Consider the following 19247-nt stretch of genomic DNA (forward strand, 5'->3'; position numbering starts at 1 on the left):
TTCTTCAAGTCTTGAGTTGTAAAGAGAGGAGAGAAAGGTTCTGTAAGGGTTGTCTCCTGAGCCCGTCAAAAGGAGTGAAACTGTAAAAGGGCAGTTGGCCTTCGCCTATTGAAGGAAGGTCTCTAGTTGACGTCGGTAACCTCGTTGGTGGAGGAAGCCAAAAGTGGAGTAGGTCAAGACTGACCGAACCACTCTAAATCTCTGGTTTGCGTTTATTTTGAGCACTTTATCATTACTGCAAACCTCCTACATAGCTACTGCTCTCTGCGCTTTTACGAACAAGTTTCTAAGTTTTGATCTTTCCGAATCTGCATTCAGACGTAAATCGGTGTTTTCGTACGATCTTTACATTGCAGTTTACATTTACGTTTTGATTCTATTTATAACTGCAAACTGTCTTCTGCGCTTTTACGAACGAGTTTCTTTGCAGTTTACGTTTACGTTTTGACTCCATTCATAACTGCAAACTGTGCTTAGACGCAATCTGCGCTTAGACGCAAACTGCGCTCAGACGCAATCTGAGCTTAGACGCAAACTGCGCTTAGACGCAATCTGCATTTAGACGCAAACTGCATTTAGACGCAAACTGCGTAAACTGTGCTTAGACGTAAACTGTGTTTAGACGTAAACTGCACTTAATCAAAAGTAATCTTAGAATCGGCTTTTGCATCGAAACAGTTCTTATCGAACGAACGCAGCTTTCGTTTTTAATCGCTGAAAGATTTCCGCTGCACTAATTCACCCCCCCCCCCCCCCCCCCCCCCCTCTTAGTGCTCTCGATCATAACAATTGGTATCAGAGCGGGGTATTTCTCATTTCGGATTTACACCCGAGAGAAATGGCTCTTCAAGAGGGCTTTTCGGTCTTTTATCCACCGTTCTTTAACGAATTGGAGTACACTTATTGGAAAACTCGAATAAGAGTTTTCTTAATTTCTCTAAATCTGGATTTATGGAATATCGTTGAAAACGGTTTTCAACTTCCCTCTAAACCGATGAACGAATGGTCGGATTTAGAGAAGAAGTATTTTTCTTTAAACGCAAAGGCTATGAATGCCTTATTTTGCGCTTTGGACAAAAATGAGTTCAATCGGGTTTCTTTGTGCGAAACGGCTTTCGATATTTGGCGCACTCTTGAAATCACGCACGAGGGAACTAGTAGAGTCAAAGACTCGAAAGTTAATATTTTACTGCATGATTTCGAGCTTTTTCATATGAAACCAAGCGAAACCGTTGTTGACATGTACACCCGTTTTACGGATGTCGTCAATGGTTTAAAATCACTTGGTAAAAGCTTTTCGGACTTTGAACTCGTTAACAAAGTTTTGCGCTCACTTTCTAAAACTTGGGATTCAAAAGTAACTGCTATTCAAGAATCAAAAAACTTGAACCAATTTCCACTTGAAGAACTAATTGGTTCATTGATCACATATGAAATGACGTGCAATGCACGTGAACAACTTGAGAACCACCTTCCAAAGAACAGGAAGGATTTGGGACATAGAACATTTGAAGACCACTCGAACATAAGCTCAAGTGATGGTGAACTTAAACAACAAATGAAACACAAATTAAAAAGTAAAAAGAAGGGAACTACTTGCTTTGAACACAAGAAGAAGAACAAAAATTGGGATGAATCAAGCTCCTCCGAAGACAAGGAGAAAATCAACAAAGGCGAGGTGGCAAACTACGCCTTTACGCCTTTCGACGCCGAGGTAATCAAAATGCCTTTAATTTACTTTGAAATTACATGATGCTTTTCATAAAGCATTTTTCTTTTTTATTTAATTTTCTTGAAAATTGCATGTTTAATAATTTTATAATGAAAATACAAACAATTAGGAATCATGCTTATCATTCTAGTAATTTTGAAAATAATCATGAAAATTGCATGTTTATGATAAACAAAATGATTTTGATTAAAAATACGGTATGGAATCATGCTATATGTGGTTGAGAAGTAATAATGTGTATCATGTTGATTTCCATTGTTATTTCTCGATTTTGAGTATATGAAATCATGTTCAATTTGAAGTTATGATTAATGAGTATATATTTTTTTGAAATTATGATGATTCTTGATTATCGATTTTCATGATAATAATAGTGGCTTTAAAAAATTGATGCATGTTTTCATAAATGAAAAGGGATGCTAACATGAAATCGACCACTTAAAATGAAACACTTAAAAAGGGGGAAAATATATTATCAATGAAATCATGAATCTATTTATGTTATAAATTTTGTGAGCTATAAAAATGATTTTGATGATTTAAATTTGAAATGAGTTTTATCAAAATCATGATCTTGATTTATCAAATTGAATGAATTGAAAATGAATAATGATTTTTCTCTTGAATGATTGTGACTTGTATTCCTTGTATTCATGATATGATTTTTATACAATTCTTTGTATTCTTGAAATATTTATCTCATCACCCAATTATTTCTTTTCAATATTCCTCAAGTGATGATATGAATGCATGAGATATTCATGAATTTATTTTGATGTATGCAAATGAGAAGTTTCGATCATGCATGGTAGGATGCAATGTGACAAATTAATACCATGATGATTTGAAATATTTATAATTTGGAATCATGCATATAATAATGAGTTTATATGTTTTGAAAATGTGCATGTTTTAATTTAAAAATATAATGATGCACAAATGAGATTGATACTAACCTTTGTCATGATTTAAAAATTGATGTAAAGGGTTTTTCCCTTCTTTTTGACAATGACAAAAGAGGAGATAGCTAGCTTGCACAATTCAAGAAGAAAGCAAAAATTGCACTTCTCAAAAGAGAAGAAATTGCTATCTTGAACATCACCAAGAAGTGCTATCTTGCAAATCTCAAGACACACAAATGCAATCATGCAAAATTTGTAATTTTGCACATCATTAAAATTTATGATGCTTTGGTGATTATGCATGTTCTAAAATGTTATATAATTCACTAGCTTGCATGATGTAGAACTTAGCTATATTGAACATCACCAAGAAATGCTATCTTGCCTATCTCAAGAAGCAAAAAGTTAACTTGCACATCTAGCAAAACTTATATTTCAAGAAGCAAGAGTCGCTTTCTTGAACATCTCAAAATTGCTAGCTTGCGGGCCTTAAAATGTAAAATTTTTTTACTAGCTTGTATATGGTAAACTTGCTATCATACTACCATGATGATGAGCATGCCTTATCTTCATGATTATATTTGAAAAACTATGGCAAAAATATGTCCGAATGATTAAACGTGTTAAAATTATTTTTCGGACTTTTTTGATTAAATGATCAAATCACTTGATTGCCATAATGATTTTACACAATTACTTGCCATGATTACATGTTGAAAATTATGTGCTTGAATACAAAAATTTCCATGATAATAAGCATGTTTTACCTTCATGATTGTAATTGAATATCTCTAGTAAAACCCTGTCCGAATGTATGAAAGTGTCAAATTTTATTTTCGAATTTTCTTGATACATTATCCTCTTCCGAACTTAACAAGCATATGTCATATCTAGTTTAATTCACATCATTGATTTTTGACATATGGAATCATCTAGCAAATGCACTTATCATGTGAAAAATATTTTTCGAGAAACATATTTGATGATTCCCTCTTATAAAAGGATGATATTTTTATATACAAGGATTTGACTCACTTACATATCTTAATCCTTGCAAAAATGAAGTGTGCTTTAATATCTTATCGATTTGAACTTCACATATGGCTTTCCTCCTTCATGTAAAAAGATAACAAATAAAAAGGAAGAAGCAATAAAAGCTATCTCCATGTCATGTTTTCCTCGAGATGTTTGCATTACTGGTATCATCACTCACTGTTGGAAAATGACATGAACCAACTTATGGCATCGCACTTATATTTAAAATTTGCTTATATCGTTCTCCTTGTTGTTGATGACAAAGGGGGAGAAAAATATGAATTGATATGGTTGCTATTACTGATGTTATGATTAGGCCATACCTGCTATCACTGATAATGATATGGTTGCTATTAATGATGTTGATATGGTTGCTATCACTGATGCTATGATTAGGCCATACTTGCATCACCAAGAAATATATGATTGCCATATGCCCTGTATCAAGATATCAAACAAAAATTTGCATCGTACGAACTGATATCTTACCATGTGATGCAATGCTACACTTGCTAAAATATTCGAAATGTGTACATCATGAAATGATATCAAAATCTTGCTTCACAGCTTTACATATCGATATCATACCATATGATGAAATGCTACAATTGATAAACACTTGAAATGGTTGCGTTACGATATCAAAAGCTAACACTGCAAAGGAAGCAAAAATTTGCTAGCTTGCAACTTGCATATTTCAAGAAGCAAGAGTTGCCTTCTTGAACATCTCTAAACTGCTAGCTTGCAAGTTCTAAAATGTTGTAACATTGCTAGCTTGCATGTGCTATCTTGTATGCCGTAAAACTTGCATATCTAAAACTTGATAGCTTGAATGTTCTAAGCATGATGTAACATTTGCTAAATTTTCTGGCTTCAAACTGTATGATGATAAAACTTGATATTATGTTTTTCATACAATGAGTTAAACTTATATCACAAATACTTGATTGTGGTACCTCTCCTTTTTGTTGATGACAAAGGGGGAGAAGTATGTTGATGACATAACATGTTATGCATAAGTTTATGATGACATGTTGCTTGGATTTTTGAATCCAAGAGTTTCTATCAATATGGCATATTGATAGGGGGAGTTTGTTTAAACTCTGGGAGTTAAGGTTAACCCCGTTTATGATGACATGTTGCTTAGATTTTTGAATCTAAGAGTTTCTATCAATATGACATATTGATAGGGGGAGTTTGTTTAAACTCTGGGAGTTAAGGTTAACTCCGTTTATTATGACATGTTCCTTAGATTTTTGAATCTAAGAGTTTCTATCAATAAGGCATATTGATAGGGGGAGTTTGTTTAAACTCCGGGAGTTAAGTTTAACTCCGTCATCAAGTAGTTGTCATCATCAAAAAGGGGGAGATTGTTGAATCTCGTATTTTGATGATGAAACTACTTGATATATGTTTATGATTTAATCTGCGTTTTGAGTGACGCAGGGTGCTTCGATCAGGATGAGACAATTAAAGCAGGAACATCATGTTGTGCCGGAGGAACGTGTCAGAAGATTGGACGTCGGGCCGGTGGATCGGTCGACGTATCGACAGAAGGCTTCGGACCGTGGACTCGGGCATCGGGCCAAGAAGAGCGGGTATTGTGCCAAGGATATCGGAGTTGCGGAGTCAACTGGCCGATTGGGCAATAGGCTGCAGGAAAGGACGATGCGCCGAAGAATCGGACGAAGCGTCGAGGGACCAATGACATGCCGGACAACTTGGTTAATTGCTTATGATTAATTGTCTCGATCGAAGTTTTTGTTTTGAGTGTGCAGGATTAACTACGATGGAAGATAGACAAGCAACAGGAGTTGCGCCGGAGTCAAGTTCATGATCACGTTGGGAGTTCGAGAGTTCGACGGAAGTTCAGACGGTCGTCGGAGGTTCTGCGAGAACAGATCCGAGAAGTCCAGAAGCTTGCCAAACGAAGCTCGTCGGAACTCGCCAAGTGGATCATCGCAAAGTCCAGGAGTTTGCTGGAAGTCCGCAGGAGCATCACCGAGGGTTCATCGAATGATCGACGGAAGTTCGCCGGAAACTCGCCGGAAGAAGCGATTGACGCACCGAAGCAAAGCTGCAGAAATTGTCTTAGATCTAATCGTAGTTAGCACATTGATTAAGTTGGAAAATGGGAGGTGATCCCATTAGCTTAATCTTGGGGAAATTGGGCCCCTGAAAGACTGAAATTGGGCCGAATGGAGCTAACCATTCGAACCCTGATTGCACCAGGAGGTGCAACCGCCTAGGCCAGGAGGTGGCATCGCCTGGGCTAAGTCTCCCAGCGAGACTGGGTGGTGCAACCACCCCAGCCAGGAGGTGGCACCGCTTGAGCTCAGTCTTCGAGCTAGACTGGGCGGTGCAACCTCCCTGACAGAGAGGTGGCACCGCCTGAGCTCGGTCTTCGAGCTCTGGAAGAGAGGTGCAACCGCCCCTGACAGAGGTAGCACCGCCCAGAGGCTCAGTCTTCGAGCTCTGCCAGGCGGTGCAACCTCTCCAGTCAGGAGGTGCAACCGCCTGATCCCGGAATTCCGGGATTTGATCGTTTTGAGCTCCAAATTTGAATTGGGTTGGGGCCTATAAATACCCCACCCATTCAGCACTGAAAAGATACAGACCTACACCGAATTCTTGATCTTTTCTGTGATTCTAAGAGCTCAAATTTGTGTAAAGTCCAAAAGTTCTCCTCCTTCTGTTCTTCAAGTCTTGAGTTGTAAAGGGAGGAGAGAAAGGTTCTGTAAGGGTTGTCTCCTGAGCCCGTCAAAAGGAGTGAAACTGTAAAAGGGCAGTTGGCCTTCGCCTATTGAAGGAAGGCCTCTAGTTGACGTTGGTAACCTCGTCGGTGGAGGAAGCCAAAAGTGGAGTAGGTCAAGACTGACCGAACCACTCTAAATCTCTGGTTTGCGTTTATTTTGAGCACTTTATCATTACTGCAAACCTCCTACATAGCTACTGCTCTCTGCGCTTTTACGAACAAGTTTCTAAGTTCTGATCTTTCCGAATCTGCATTCAGATGTAAATCGGTGTTTTCGTACGGTCTTTACATTGCAATTTACATTTATGTTTTGATTCTATTTATAACTGCAAACTGTCTTCTGCGCTTTTACAAACGAGTTTCTTTACAGTTTACGTTTACGTTTTGACTCCATTCATAACTGCAAACTGCGCTTAGACGCAATCTGCACTTAGACGCAAACTGCGCTCAGACGCAAACTGCGCTTAGACACAATCTGAGCTTAGACGCAAACTGCGCTTAGACGCAATCTGCATTTAGATGCAAACTGCATTTAGACGCAAACTACATTTAGACGCAAACTGCGTAAACTGCGCTTAGACGCAAACTGCATTTAGACGCAAACTGCGTAAACTGCGCTTAGACGCAAACTGCATTTAGACGCAAACTGCGTAAACTGCGCTTAGACGCAAACTGTGTTTAGACGTAAACTACACTTAATCAAAAGTAATCTTAGAATCGGCTTTTGTATCGAAATAGTTCTTATCGAACGAACGCAGCTTTCGTTTTTAATCGCTGAAAGATTTCTGCTGCACTAATTCACCCCCCCCCCCTCTTAGTGCTCTCGATCCTAACAACGACGACCTCTGAAAGGTTTGTCACATGCTAAGTTTAATCTCAGGTAGGATTCAAGAGACTAAGTGAGATAGATTTATTTCCTTATCACTTTCCTCTCTATATTTTTGCACTTGAATAATTCCAACCAACATGTTCTATTTGCACTTGTCTGATCTTTGCATCACTATTTCTATTCTTAGTTTTTCATCTAAACTAGAATGATAATTATCTATAATCATTCAAAATTTATTATTAAAGCCTAGTCAACCCAAAAATGATGATATCATAATTAGACATGTTATATCAATATAACATATAAAGTAAATATTTTTTTTATTAAAGTACTTATTTTTTTTCTTAATCACGAATAATTATAAAATAAATTCAATATAAGACAGCTTCTTTAAGTATAATATCTTTTCAAATATTCAGAATTCATTCTAAACTCTCAAACCATCCATGGGTCTTTTTCACATAATATGAATAAACAACGACTTAAGCATTAAAGGAGCCATGCTAGGAATACCCTCCCTTGTTGGACATGATAAAATCTTGCATCTAACCAAGTGGCCTCAAGGGTTCATGTTAAAGCTTCTTGAATAGACACCTTCTATTATCTCTTTTCCATATCACACTAAAATAATTTTCTATTCAATTCTAAATATGATAAAATTAGAAAAAAGACTAAGTCAAATCATAATGTCGAGTTGATGATCAAAATTGACATAATAAATTGACTCTCGAATGAGAGAGTAAAGAAAATATTATGAAAAATTAAAATCTCGAACCCCTCGAGGATATCTCGAGAATGATACTTCTTCCTCAACTTTTAACATAGTGACTAACCTTGGATAAGGAGTATTTTTCCTGTGGGAGTATTTAAATCAACTTAAACTCAGTTTTACAATCATCATCTCTTTAATAACCTTAGACTCTCCTCCTATTGAGAAATCTTCTCAACCATGGGAGCATTTAAATCAACTTAAACTCTACCCCATAATTATTATCTCTCTAACAACCTTAGACTCTCCTATTAGAAAATTCAACCCATAGTCAAACTTATTAAGATTTTTCTTTAACTTACTCAATAGGTCTAATTCGAGATATAATATAGACTATCCTTGTTCTTCTTCTACTATTAATATAGCTAGTAGTAGTACAAAACCTAATGTCCATCAACTATTTAGTGTTACTAGAAACTCCATGATGGTTGTATCGATAATCAATCTGATACCACATATGCATCCTAATGAGATTAACAATATGCCTCAGTCACAATCAATTTAGCCTGAATCTATGATACACTATTAATGAGATGAATTATGTCTTGCATAAATAATTAAAAAAAATTAATATATCCTTGATAACATGAGATATAAGATATAACTCGAGAAAGAATTTGATTAAGCAAATCTCCAAATTGATACAAGATGAGTTCATTCCTTTCAACTTTTATTCTTCAAACCCTAAGACTTTTGATGGAAGTGGCAATCCTGTTGTTGAGCGTGTGGTCACTTTTAGGATGCTAAGTGATCCTATACACCACTTCTAATGTGGTCATGTTGGTGATTTAACCTACTACTTTCGGGTAAAACACTTGGGAGTAATACTCTACTCTCCCTCATATTATATTATCATTCAAATAGTTAGCAAAAGAGTTTGATCTCTACTGTACTAGTATTTAATATCCAAATAGGGTTATCGGATGATAACCCTATTAATCATCCGATAAGGCAAAGTTGAGTCTCTAATTGGCTACATCATAAGATTTAGCAATGATACTCAATAGCTAGTCAACTCTCACCCTTCTATATTAATCCACACCTTCATCAATTATCTTAAATCATTTAGGTTTTTTTAAGTTGATCATAAAAAAGACTTCCAGTAACCTTCCTTGAAAATTAGTATTAAAGTAGATGATATATTCTAATTAAGAAAATTATTTTCTCATGTAGGATGCATCTTTATCAATCAAGGAATTTTCTCATGCATGATGCATCCTCCTATGATATAAATATTTAATCATTTGATATATTCTAATTGAGCAAAGTATTAGCATGCATTCACTGCATGCACCTAAGATAAAAGCATCAAACTGGCTAATGTATCTTAATTGGGCAAATTATCTTCCTATGTACAATACATTCATCTAAGATATAAGTATCAAAGTACATGATATATCCTAATCAAATAAAGTATCCCCCTACTTATGATGCATTCATCCAAGATATAAGTATCAAAATATCTAATACATCCTAATTAAGCAAAGCATCTCCTAAAATATGATGTATAAGCATGGTATATAATCATCAAAGTACCCGATGCACCGTAACTATTAAATGCATCTCCCCACTCACTGTATTCTTACAAGATAAAACATTTCCATATATGTGATACATTCATCTCAAGATATCAATATCAAAGCATCTAATACATCTAATAAGTCAAAACATCTCCCTACACATAATGCATCTACTTTAGATATAATCGTTAATGCATTTGATACACCTTAGCTAGGAAAACATTCATCGTATATGAATTATCTATCTTGAACAAATCCATTTGGAGCATCCTCTAACCACTTTTAATATAAGTGATAACTATTTAATTCTCGATAAGAATATTATGCTTTGGCATGGATAAACACCTTAATGCGAAGCATAATCAAGGAAGAATAAATAGCCTAATTAACTCAAAATGATAATGTGCCACATTAGCAAAGTATAAAAATAAATATTTTCTCGTTAGGATATCAGATCATTCTAAACTGACATCAATTATAGAATGAATATTATAAAAAAAAAATTTCTCCAAAGTATAACCTTATATCTAATTTTCTGAACACATCATCTTCATCTTTTGTCTAATATAAACATGCACTAACTTAAGTATTAAATGGATCATATCATAAATATAAGTTTTAAAAATATATATATAAAAAATTAAATAATCATTAAATTTTGCCTCCAACCAAATTATCTTGCGAATTCAGATCAAAACTCCCTAAATAAACATCTTTTTTAGTCCAGCTTCTCGATTAGTCTTTATTATCGCACTCGTTTCGTATTAGATTTTTTTTTCAATTTTACATATAAAATATTTTAAAAATAAATCAAATCAATAACTCTGTTACGTCCAATTAATAATTAACATCGTGGCCAATACAAACCATTGGCTCGGTTTCTCTTTCATCTTTGAAGATCATGCGGTAGGTCCAAATAATTAATATTCCATAGAGGAAGCCTTTCTTTGCTGTTCATCCAAAAGCAGCAATCAAAACTTTTATTAGCAGTAATCATGCTAATAAAACATAGAGTGATTAGCGTTTCTTGCATAATTCAAATAATAGATATTAAACTGATTGCATTCAGGTAATCTAACTTACAAAAGCCAAGTGTGGATTCAAAATAAAATAAGAAAAGACATGGATCGAAATGGATCAAACATAAGGAAACAGACAAGCTATGATTTTGTTTTCACTCGTTATAGAATCAACCTACGTTATATATATATTAATGCATGCCAAATTAAAAGATGATCTGACATCAAGATTTACAGGATCATATGCACACTTGTCTATGTTCTTCTTCTTCTCATGACAGACATGTTGGGGAGAAGAAAGAGATGTGGAGTAGAGAGCACATGAGTGAGTGCACATGGAGGCAGAGAGCCGGCAGCAGCGGCTCCTCCGTCTTCTTCCTCTATTTCTCGGAAGGCGCAGGAAGAAGGAGCGGTCACAAGCAACTCCTTTGTTTATTTATGTTGTTGTACCAACCATGAATGAGGAATCTGATACAGTGATTGCATCGACTTGATCTAATATTAACAATGTTATTAATATTAAAATTTGATTCATAGTTATCTAAATAATTATGATAATCTAGTAGTTACCGAATAATTTCAATAACTATCTCGTTTCAATCATGATCTAGTAGTTATAGGACAATTACCACTAGGTCCTATAAATAAGACCATAACTGTTCTTGTCAATTTTCTTGAGTCGAAAAGATTCTTTTTACTCGTATCGTAGTATTCTATTTCTTCTTTGCTCCTCTATCTCCAATAATTAATACAACAAATCCTCCGGCTTTAGAATCTAAATAATGAAAGAATAGTAGGTGAAATATTAATTTGACCTTCAAGAAAATAACTTTTTTAGGTTAAGAATATAAAAAATATATAACTTTTTTATCAATTCAATAATAGATTACTGAAATTTTTAATGATAAAATGGATTCATATTCCCAATTTTAGTGAACTTGTTTTTATCTTAAAAAAAAAAAATTTGTGTGGTAAGCTATCTCAAATATTTATTTGAGTACCAAATTATAGACAAGGAAGGGATAGAGGAATGCAGAACTACATATTTATGACTATCTGAACACATTTCTTTGTCTATATGTTTGTCACAATTAGAGATGGCAAAAAGCAACCAAAGGGAGGTGGGAGGTAGAAGAGACCACTCTACAAGCAGGCAGCAGGGAAATGATCACACCTAGTCTCTTTTTGTTGGTCACCTCCTTCTCTGTGCTGCTTTTATCTCTTACTGAGCTATCCTTTACAGAAATCAGTCTGCTGTTTGTCCTTTCCTGTTCTCTTCTTCTGTTTGGTGTCTGTGAGATGGTGGAGTATCTTAATGGATTGGATGGTGATGAGAAGCTGCAGTAGTGGCAGATGGTAGTAGTAGTAGCAGTAGTAGTATATAGCTGATTCTGGTTACTGAAGCTGCTCCTTTCCATGACCTTGTGCTGTGGCATAGAATGGATTACCTATGGAGCTTAGTAGCTTACACTATAGAAGGTTACAATCAAACTCCTCATTGCTTTTTCCTGCAAGAAAACATTCTAAGATCAACGATAAGCAACTCCCATAACCTGCATATTATTTGACTGTTTGATTCTCACTGTGATCCATGGAGGGCTTCCTCATTACCAACTCTACATTCCAATGGCTCCATGAGTGGAGGAGACCCTGGCATATGAAGAACCAGAAATGGACTGTAACATCCTTCCATCCGCATGAAGAGAACATCAAACTAATCATCTTACCTTGGCATTTGGAAGAAGCATGATTTGTGGGAAGCCATGTCCAACGTGGAAGAGGATGGTGGCAATGTAGAGGCAATCAGGTAGGTGTTGCTGCTGCTACTATCGTTCACGGAAGCAGCAGTGGCAGCTGCCATCTCCATTTCAGGGACGGAGAAAGGATCGGGCACGATCGAAGATTTTTTAGGCGAGGCGAAGGGGCTATCGGGCAAGTTATGCTCGGCGCTGCATCCATGGTTTGCAAACCGAAACAATTCAGTCATGGCATCGACAGGAGAAGAAATCACAATGTAGAGATCGAAAGAGGCAATGGGTTTGGATTGTTTAATGGTATATTACCTTTCATGGATATCGCCATCCTTGTTGGGGTTTGCCTCATCACCAGATTCCTTCTTATCAGCAGAGTTGACCGTCTTGTGTTCGCGGAAGCCATTGCAGCTGTTCATCTTCTGGACTGCTCATACCAAGCAAACAGGATTGACTTGCGCCGCCGAGAAATTCCCAACTTCTAAACAAAGAAACAATTCACCGGTAACTATTTGTTCATCATGACCCAGCTCACCTCCGGTTGGTGATTGTTCTTGGCTGCTGCTGCTGCTGCCGCCGCTGCTGCTCGGGGTATCGGCTGTAGGTATAGTGATTGCTGGAGCAGCTTTGATGGTGGGAGAGTTGACGGAGGCGGGGGCTGAGGAGCACAGAGTCCGGTTCTTGAGGTCGAGGAGCTGGAGATTCATGAGTCTCCTCGCGTGCAGCTCGATGGCCTGCTGCAGTTCCAGCGCTTGCTGCTGCTCCTCCAGCTTCCTCCGCAGCAGTAGCTCCTGACTGCTGCTGCCGCTGTTGTACAGCATCCTTGCTGCTGCTACTACGTCATCCAGCTTAAGCTTCGGTAAAAGCTAAAGAGAAACGAGCAGAACGACCAGAAGAAGATCTAAGAATCTAACCAAGCTGTTGAAGGTCAAATTGATCTCTGGATTCCAGGCCGGTAGGAGTCGTACATGCAGCGAAGTCGCCCCTCTCAGTCTGCTGCTGTTGCGGCTTCCTGAATGAGAGCAGGGGAACACATCATTCATCGTAGGCAGCGATGAGCAACGGAAACGAGCATTTGATGGAAGGAGGAGGAAGAAGAGTGCCTGCACTTGTCGGGGACCTTCCCCTTCTCCTTGTAAGGCTTGACGAGAACCCGAGCATCGCAGACGAAGTGGGGATTTCCTTTAGCCAGGATCAGCTTCACCGTCTCGGGGTAGACGAAGGTGACGAACCCAAACATTCGCTTCTGCTGGAACGGGATCCGCACGTCCTGTACTGGCCCGTAGATGCTTCCGATTCGAACGACGAAGATTGAAGCAGAGATCAGAGAGATTTGGACTGATGATTGAGCTCGGAAGCTGATCTACCTGAGAGAACGAGTAAGAACCAACCTGAAGTAGTTGGAGACGTCTTCTTCGGTGAAGGTGCTGTCTGCGGGGAAGGTTAAGTAGATCTGCCTCGACCCAGGATTGGCCATCCCTGCGAAATCGCCCCTCTCCATCCTCGTTCGCATTAGCGCTGCTGCCGCCGCCGCCGCTGCGGCCCTGTGAAGGACCAAAGCTTCTTAGCTTCCACTGTCGACAGACAAAATGCCGAAGAAAGGTGCAAAAACGTTAGCGAAAGGAATTGCTGCCTTGGGCTATCGCTTGGCTGCTGCTGGAGCAGGAAGTCGAGGCATTTGCTCGTGGATGATGGAGAGGAGGGCAGGGAACCAAGCGGGGAGTAAGGGAAGGCCGACGCAGTCAGCTGCGACGCCCCGCCGCCCCCGATCCTCTGGCTCTTAGATCTCAGCAGCAGCTCCTGGCACTGCTGCTCCACCGCAGCGTCCATTCTCGCGCCCGCAGCTACCGCCGCGACGGTCTCGTCCGGCAGATCATGGAGGAAGCGACACGCGGTCCCGTCCTTGCAGTAACCTCTGGCGAAATAGAGGCACGGCTTCCAACTGAATCCCGCGGCTGCGATGGCGTCCGAACGAAGGGGGAGATCAGCAGCGGACCAGCTCCGGCGATGGTGGTTTCCGTTGACACCCCATCCCATTCTGTAAGGAAACAGCAGCCCGTCTCCGCTGCCGCTCGGACTATGAGACCCGATGTCCGGACTGAAGAGATCGCCTCCGCCGCCGGCAGCGACGGATCTGGGGCCAATAGGAAGGGAGTGGCAGGGGGCCTGATCGTGGAGGAAGGAGAGCTGGTCTTGGAGGTGGAACTCATCGACGAGCGAGTCGCCAGCGGTTCCGCAGCCGTTGAAGAAGGGAGAGGGACTCGGGCTGCCGGGGCTGAGGAGCTCCTCGGAGGCCTGGAGCTCCTCCAGGGACCCGTTCAGAGCGCCGTTCGCTCTACCAGCGCGGGAGAAGACAGGCGGCGGAGCGAAGGAGGTGGGGGAGGAGACTAAGTTGGTAGAGAAGCGGGAAGAGGAGTTCTGGCGAGCCAAAAGGCCAAAGGGAGAAGGGGAGGCGACGCCACCTGCGGCAGGAGAGGTAGCGGAGGAGGAGGAGGAGGAGGGGGGCGGAGCAGGGGCGGCAAGGCCGAGCTCCTTCCGAGCCTTGAGGACGACGGAGTGGAGGAGGGCCTCGGGGCCGAAAGCCAGGCGGATCATCTCCTTGTCGCCGTGCTCCTGGATCAAGATGTACCCCATGATCTTGGCCGCGTTCACCGCGTCCAAGCTCTGTATCCTCGCCAACACCACCCTCGTCGCCTCGTACACGTCCATGATGATGCCCTCTCTCTCTCTCTCTCTCTCTCTCTATCTTCCTTCTCTACCAGAAGTTTCTCTCAGCTGCCATTTCAACATCCATATTAGAGGAAGAAGACAGTAAACCTGAAGCATGTATCTGAAGAGACACCAACTTGTGATTGAAGACGGTGACTTCCTACTTAATATACGACTAGCAGTGATGGAGGAGGACACACCATTTTCCACAGAGAAAGAGAGAGGGACAGAGGTAAGACGGGGCACTCAACCATTAATGGAGCAGTCTTCGGTCGCAACCCCACCGTCGGCTGTTACTTCTCCCGGCACAGCCTTGGCGTTGTTTTCTACATAACATATTCCATCTCTGCCTCTTGTTCTTTAATTTGGATAGATCTGCATCTTCTCAAATAGAGGAGCACGTTCACCCTCCTCCACCTGAAACCCTTTTCTCTCTCTCTCTTTCTCTCTCTTTCTCTCTCCTTTAGAGAGGCCCAGGCCTTGGGTGAGTCTCCCTTTCCCCTCACACACACACTCACTCGTTCTCTTTTTCTGGTCTCTTCAATCTCTGTCCTAGTGCTGCTAAATTCCCTGTTCCCTAAGCCATCATTTGGGTCTCCAGGGCTCACTGTCCCCTTCCCTCTCCTTTCCCAATCTTTATTGCTGGCTTTCTGGTGGCGGACTGCTGGCAGTGGGAACGTTGCCCTCTCAAAATCATCATCAGTGTTATTATTACTACGACCTACTGCATTCAGTCTGATAGTTGGATGACATGCGAGCAGCTTACTGTAAGCACGGAAGCTTAAGATCTCAGCAGTAGAGAAATGAAATGACAGTGGTGAATGCGGTCAACCGGATTTTGATTTGGATATCATAGAATCCAACGCCCCACGCAGTGCTGCTGCTCTCTCTCTCTTCTTTTATATGTGCGCTTGTTTCTTTGTGCAGCTTTTACCACTGGCTTTAGAGGCGTCACGCCGTGGTCTTGTTGTAACCATGCACAACGCAACACATGTGCCTTCACTCCTCTTTCCTTTTGCTTTTCTTTTCTTACATGTTACTGCAACAGCAGCAGCCGCTGCTACTGCTGCTGCTGCTGCTGCAGCGGTGTAAGTTTTTGGAGCTTTCCCTCCCTCTGCGTCTTTTCTTTTCATTGGAGTGCGGTCCGAGAGAGAGAAGAGAGAGAGAGAGAGAGTCACATGGAGGGGGTGGTCATCACCACCTAAAGCTCCAAAAGAACCCCATTCACGGATGCTGGTTTCAAGCCTGTGCGTAACCCACACGTGCATGTGCGTCGGCACGTGGGAACAGCATATGTTGTTCGAGGGGTCCTATTAGGCCACTTCGTCTTCTCTTCATCTCCAATTTGTATATAGATTTAAAAAAATAGAAATTAATTAAAACCATCTGCTTTTTTTCTTTTTTTACCTCCAAAAGTATCCAATGATTGGAAAGTTGACACCCTAACTTTTTTATATTTCAAGTTCAATTTAGATGGACCAAAACTAATTCAGTGTTGAATCCAATCCATTATAATATTTAATTTTTTTAAAAAAAGTTTTCATTTTTATCTTTTTAAAAAGTATCTTATGTTTTTATTTTTTAAATAATATTTTTATTTTGAATAATATGGAACATGTCATCGTAATGATATTATTTTCGTTAGTTTCGAAGATACCCGAAGATACCCTATGGACCAATCTATAAAGTATATTAATATAAGTGGATGGACCAATGAATTCATTATAGTATTTGAGGTTAGGAATACATTTGACTATTCTTGTATAGATTTTATAGTAGTTTTTATTATGATGATCAAGACATCATAATAGATCAATTCTTTATCTACATTTGGCTGTTATAAGTATTTATTTGAATTATAGTATGATATATCAAATATCTATTAACAGTGTTTTTCAATAGTATTACAGTATTTTAGTTAAAGTGTTGAAAATATTTAAAGCCGAAAGAAGATATCATATCATGTCTTTTTTATTATTATTATTGCTTATAAACTATTATGATATCAATATTTTTAGACTTTTAGTTGGTTTAGTTGCGGTTTTAGTCTATTTGGGTTAGTTATAGTTTTTTCAAATATATTTAATATGGCTTTTATTGTGATGGTTAAAACATTATAATAAGGTTAATTTTAATGTTGTTTGTAAACTATTATAAAATTTTTTATTTGAATCCTAATATAGTATATCAAATAATTTCTAATGTGTTTTGATTTCATTTGACTCATGTACAATACTTTTCAATAAAATTATAGTTTTTTTGTTGAGATGTTAAAAATATTATAAAGCTATTAAAAAAAATACTATAAGTGTCATTACAATACAAATTTTTATATTTATAATTAAATTTATTGAAGTTAGGAGTGTATTTGGATTATTTATAATGCTTTCGAGTATATTATTAGTATTTTTATTGTGATTGTGATGATCAAAACAAACTATTCAATTTTTTCATAATTAACACTATTTCTATTCTTTTTTATGCATGAGAATGACAATAAGAATGAATAAGAATTACCCAATTGTAAAGTTTTTTGAATGGAATTATACTCTTTTATCTACTGAACCAAAATATTATAACTTCATTCAAAAATATAATAGTTGTTCGAATATAATATTAGATCAATTCAACTATAAATCTGATTTGTTTTGGCAAAAAATTTTCATATATTAATAGTATTTAGTCATTTTACAAAAAATAAGAGCTCGCGAAAAGGAAAAAGAGGGTTTGATTAGGAAGAAAATAAAATGTTAATTTTTTTTTAAAAAATCATCTAAAATAGAAATCATCAATTTTGTTGGGAATAAAAAGAAAATACGAAACCAAAGGACAAACTTAGAGATCAACACATAAATAATATAGATTTGGTGAGTCTTAATGAATACATACTAAGAAGACCAAATACAAAGAATCAAAAGTTAAACCAAAGTCAGAAACTTTTGCCCAAAAGAATTCTTTCTTCAACCTTTTCTATATCCACTACTGAGAATGTCTTATTCTATATCTCTTTCTTTCATCAACACCTTAAGACTCAAAGATATATTTATGAAAACAAATCATAATTCACTAATAACTACTAAAGATGTATATTTATAACAATTCCTACTTAGATTCCTAATCTAGATCCTAATCCTAATCCTAATCCATCAAAGAATTAAGATCTAATTAAGACTCCTTCAAATAATTTGAATATAATCATAACTCTAATAGCACTCGAGTTACATAAAATTCATCTTCAACATATGTTAAACAAGCAATCATCATTTTAGTATGCATCAAGGATCCACATATGCTGACTTGATGATGTGACATCTTAATCATGATGCGTGCTTTAGTCTTGCCAATCATATAAATACTCTATTTCAGAAAAAGTTTTCTTTTTATTTAATTTTTGTGATGCAAAATGATGGAGTTGTCATTTTAAAGAGGCAGCATCTTCCTACACTTTCAAAGCAGACCAATCAAACCCAATCCAGCGTAATCTATGTCTGATCTTGGTGGGACAATTTCATTAACCCCAATCGCCTCAGCCAAATGCCATCACTGAATCAATAGTCGGGTTAAGTAAAACTAATTGGTATTTTTTCTTGAGTTGCTATTTTAGATTATATCGGATTAAAAAGGAAGAAAAGGTTTTAAACCAACAAGATTTGGATCGCTCGTTGAAGTACAACTTGTCAAGCAACATAATGACTCTAACAAAATGCTAGTTTAGGTGAATTAGACATTACCCATAGGTATTCCATGAATACTAGGAGCTACAAAATAGAGTTTGATAGGGGTTTTTGTTTGGATGGAACACGATAAGAGATAATTTGGTCGGTCGATCATTCGTACGATTCGTAGGCTCGCGAGGAATTATCCGCTTTGGATGATGAGATTTTGTTATTTCAGAACATGTAAGCTTCAAAAGATATTTCTAAGGATAAAAGAGACATAATGGACTTATGGGCATTTGGTTCCTATACTCCTCAATCAACGTGAGACTATGAGTCCTTAGCTCTCTTATGGGAGGGAGCACTGATAAGGTCATTTAGTTCCACATTGGTTGAGAAGTATGGGAACTAAGGGTTCATAAGTCTACTAGATCTTCCTTACTCTCAAAAATACTTTTTGGAGTTCACATGTTCTGAAAGGATAAAATCATGCGGGTACGCCCATCTTCCAAAACAGATAATTTTTCGTGAGCCTACGAATCGCACCAATGGCCGATCGACAAAATTGTC

The 19247-nt window shown here is 38.2% G+C and overlaps 1 protein-coding gene across 5 annotated transcripts; it reads right to left on the reverse strand.

The window, feature by feature from the left end:
* Window positions 1-11584: 11584 nt before the first annotated feature.
* LOC135671483 (zinc finger CCCH domain-containing protein 53-like) lies at window positions 11585-15893 on the reverse strand. 5 transcript variants are annotated; one of them, XM_065179638.1, is made up of 10 exons: window positions 15273-15893; window positions 13946-15087; window positions 13704-13856; window positions 13416-13601; window positions 13227-13324; window positions 12848-13144; window positions 12625-12739; window positions 12289-12510; window positions 12145-12211; window positions 11585-12069 (listed from the first exon to the last, which is right to left on the reverse strand). In XM_065179638.1, exons 2-9 carry the CDS (start codon window positions 15019-15021, stop codon window positions 12178-12180), a joined length of 2181 nt encoding a protein of 726 aa, XP_065035710.1. In that variant the 5' UTR covers window positions 15022-15087; window positions 15273-15893; the 3' UTR covers window positions 11585-12069; window positions 12145-12177. The 5 variants fall into 5 exon arrangements, with proteins under 5 accessions (XP_065035710.1, XP_065035714.1, XP_065035713.1 ...); XM_065179641.1 differs by having other exon boundaries at window positions 11901-12069; window positions 12848-13141; window positions 15273-15412; XM_065179639.1 differs by having other exon boundaries at window positions 11901-12069; window positions 15159-15289.
* Window positions 15894-19247: the final 3354 nt, after the last annotated feature.

The sequence above is a fragment of the Musa acuminata genome, unplaced genomic scaffold (genome assembly GCF_036884655.1).
Source record: "Musa acuminata AAA Group cultivar baxijiao unplaced genomic scaffold, Cavendish_Baxijiao_AAA HiC_scaffold_1139, whole genome shotgun sequence".
In the NCBI taxonomy this organism is placed as follows: domain Eukaryota; kingdom Viridiplantae; phylum Streptophyta; class Magnoliopsida; order Zingiberales; family Musaceae; genus Musa; species Musa acuminata.

Bases quoted from the DNA above. Each gene is read 5' to 3' on its own strand.
- LOC135671483 (XM_065179638.1), bottom strand. From the start codon at position 15,021: ATGGACGTGTACGAGGCGACGAGGGTGGTGTTGGCGAGGATACAGAGC. The intron at 13,857-13,945 runs GCAGCAATTCCT...GGTCCTTCACAG, and splicing joins CAGCCAAGCGATAGCCCAAG to GGCCGCAGCGGCGGCGGCGG. The intron at 13,145-13,226 runs GTTAGATTCTTA...ATGACGTAGTAG, and splicing joins ATTTGACCTTCAACAGCTTG to CAGCAGCAAGGATGCTGTAC.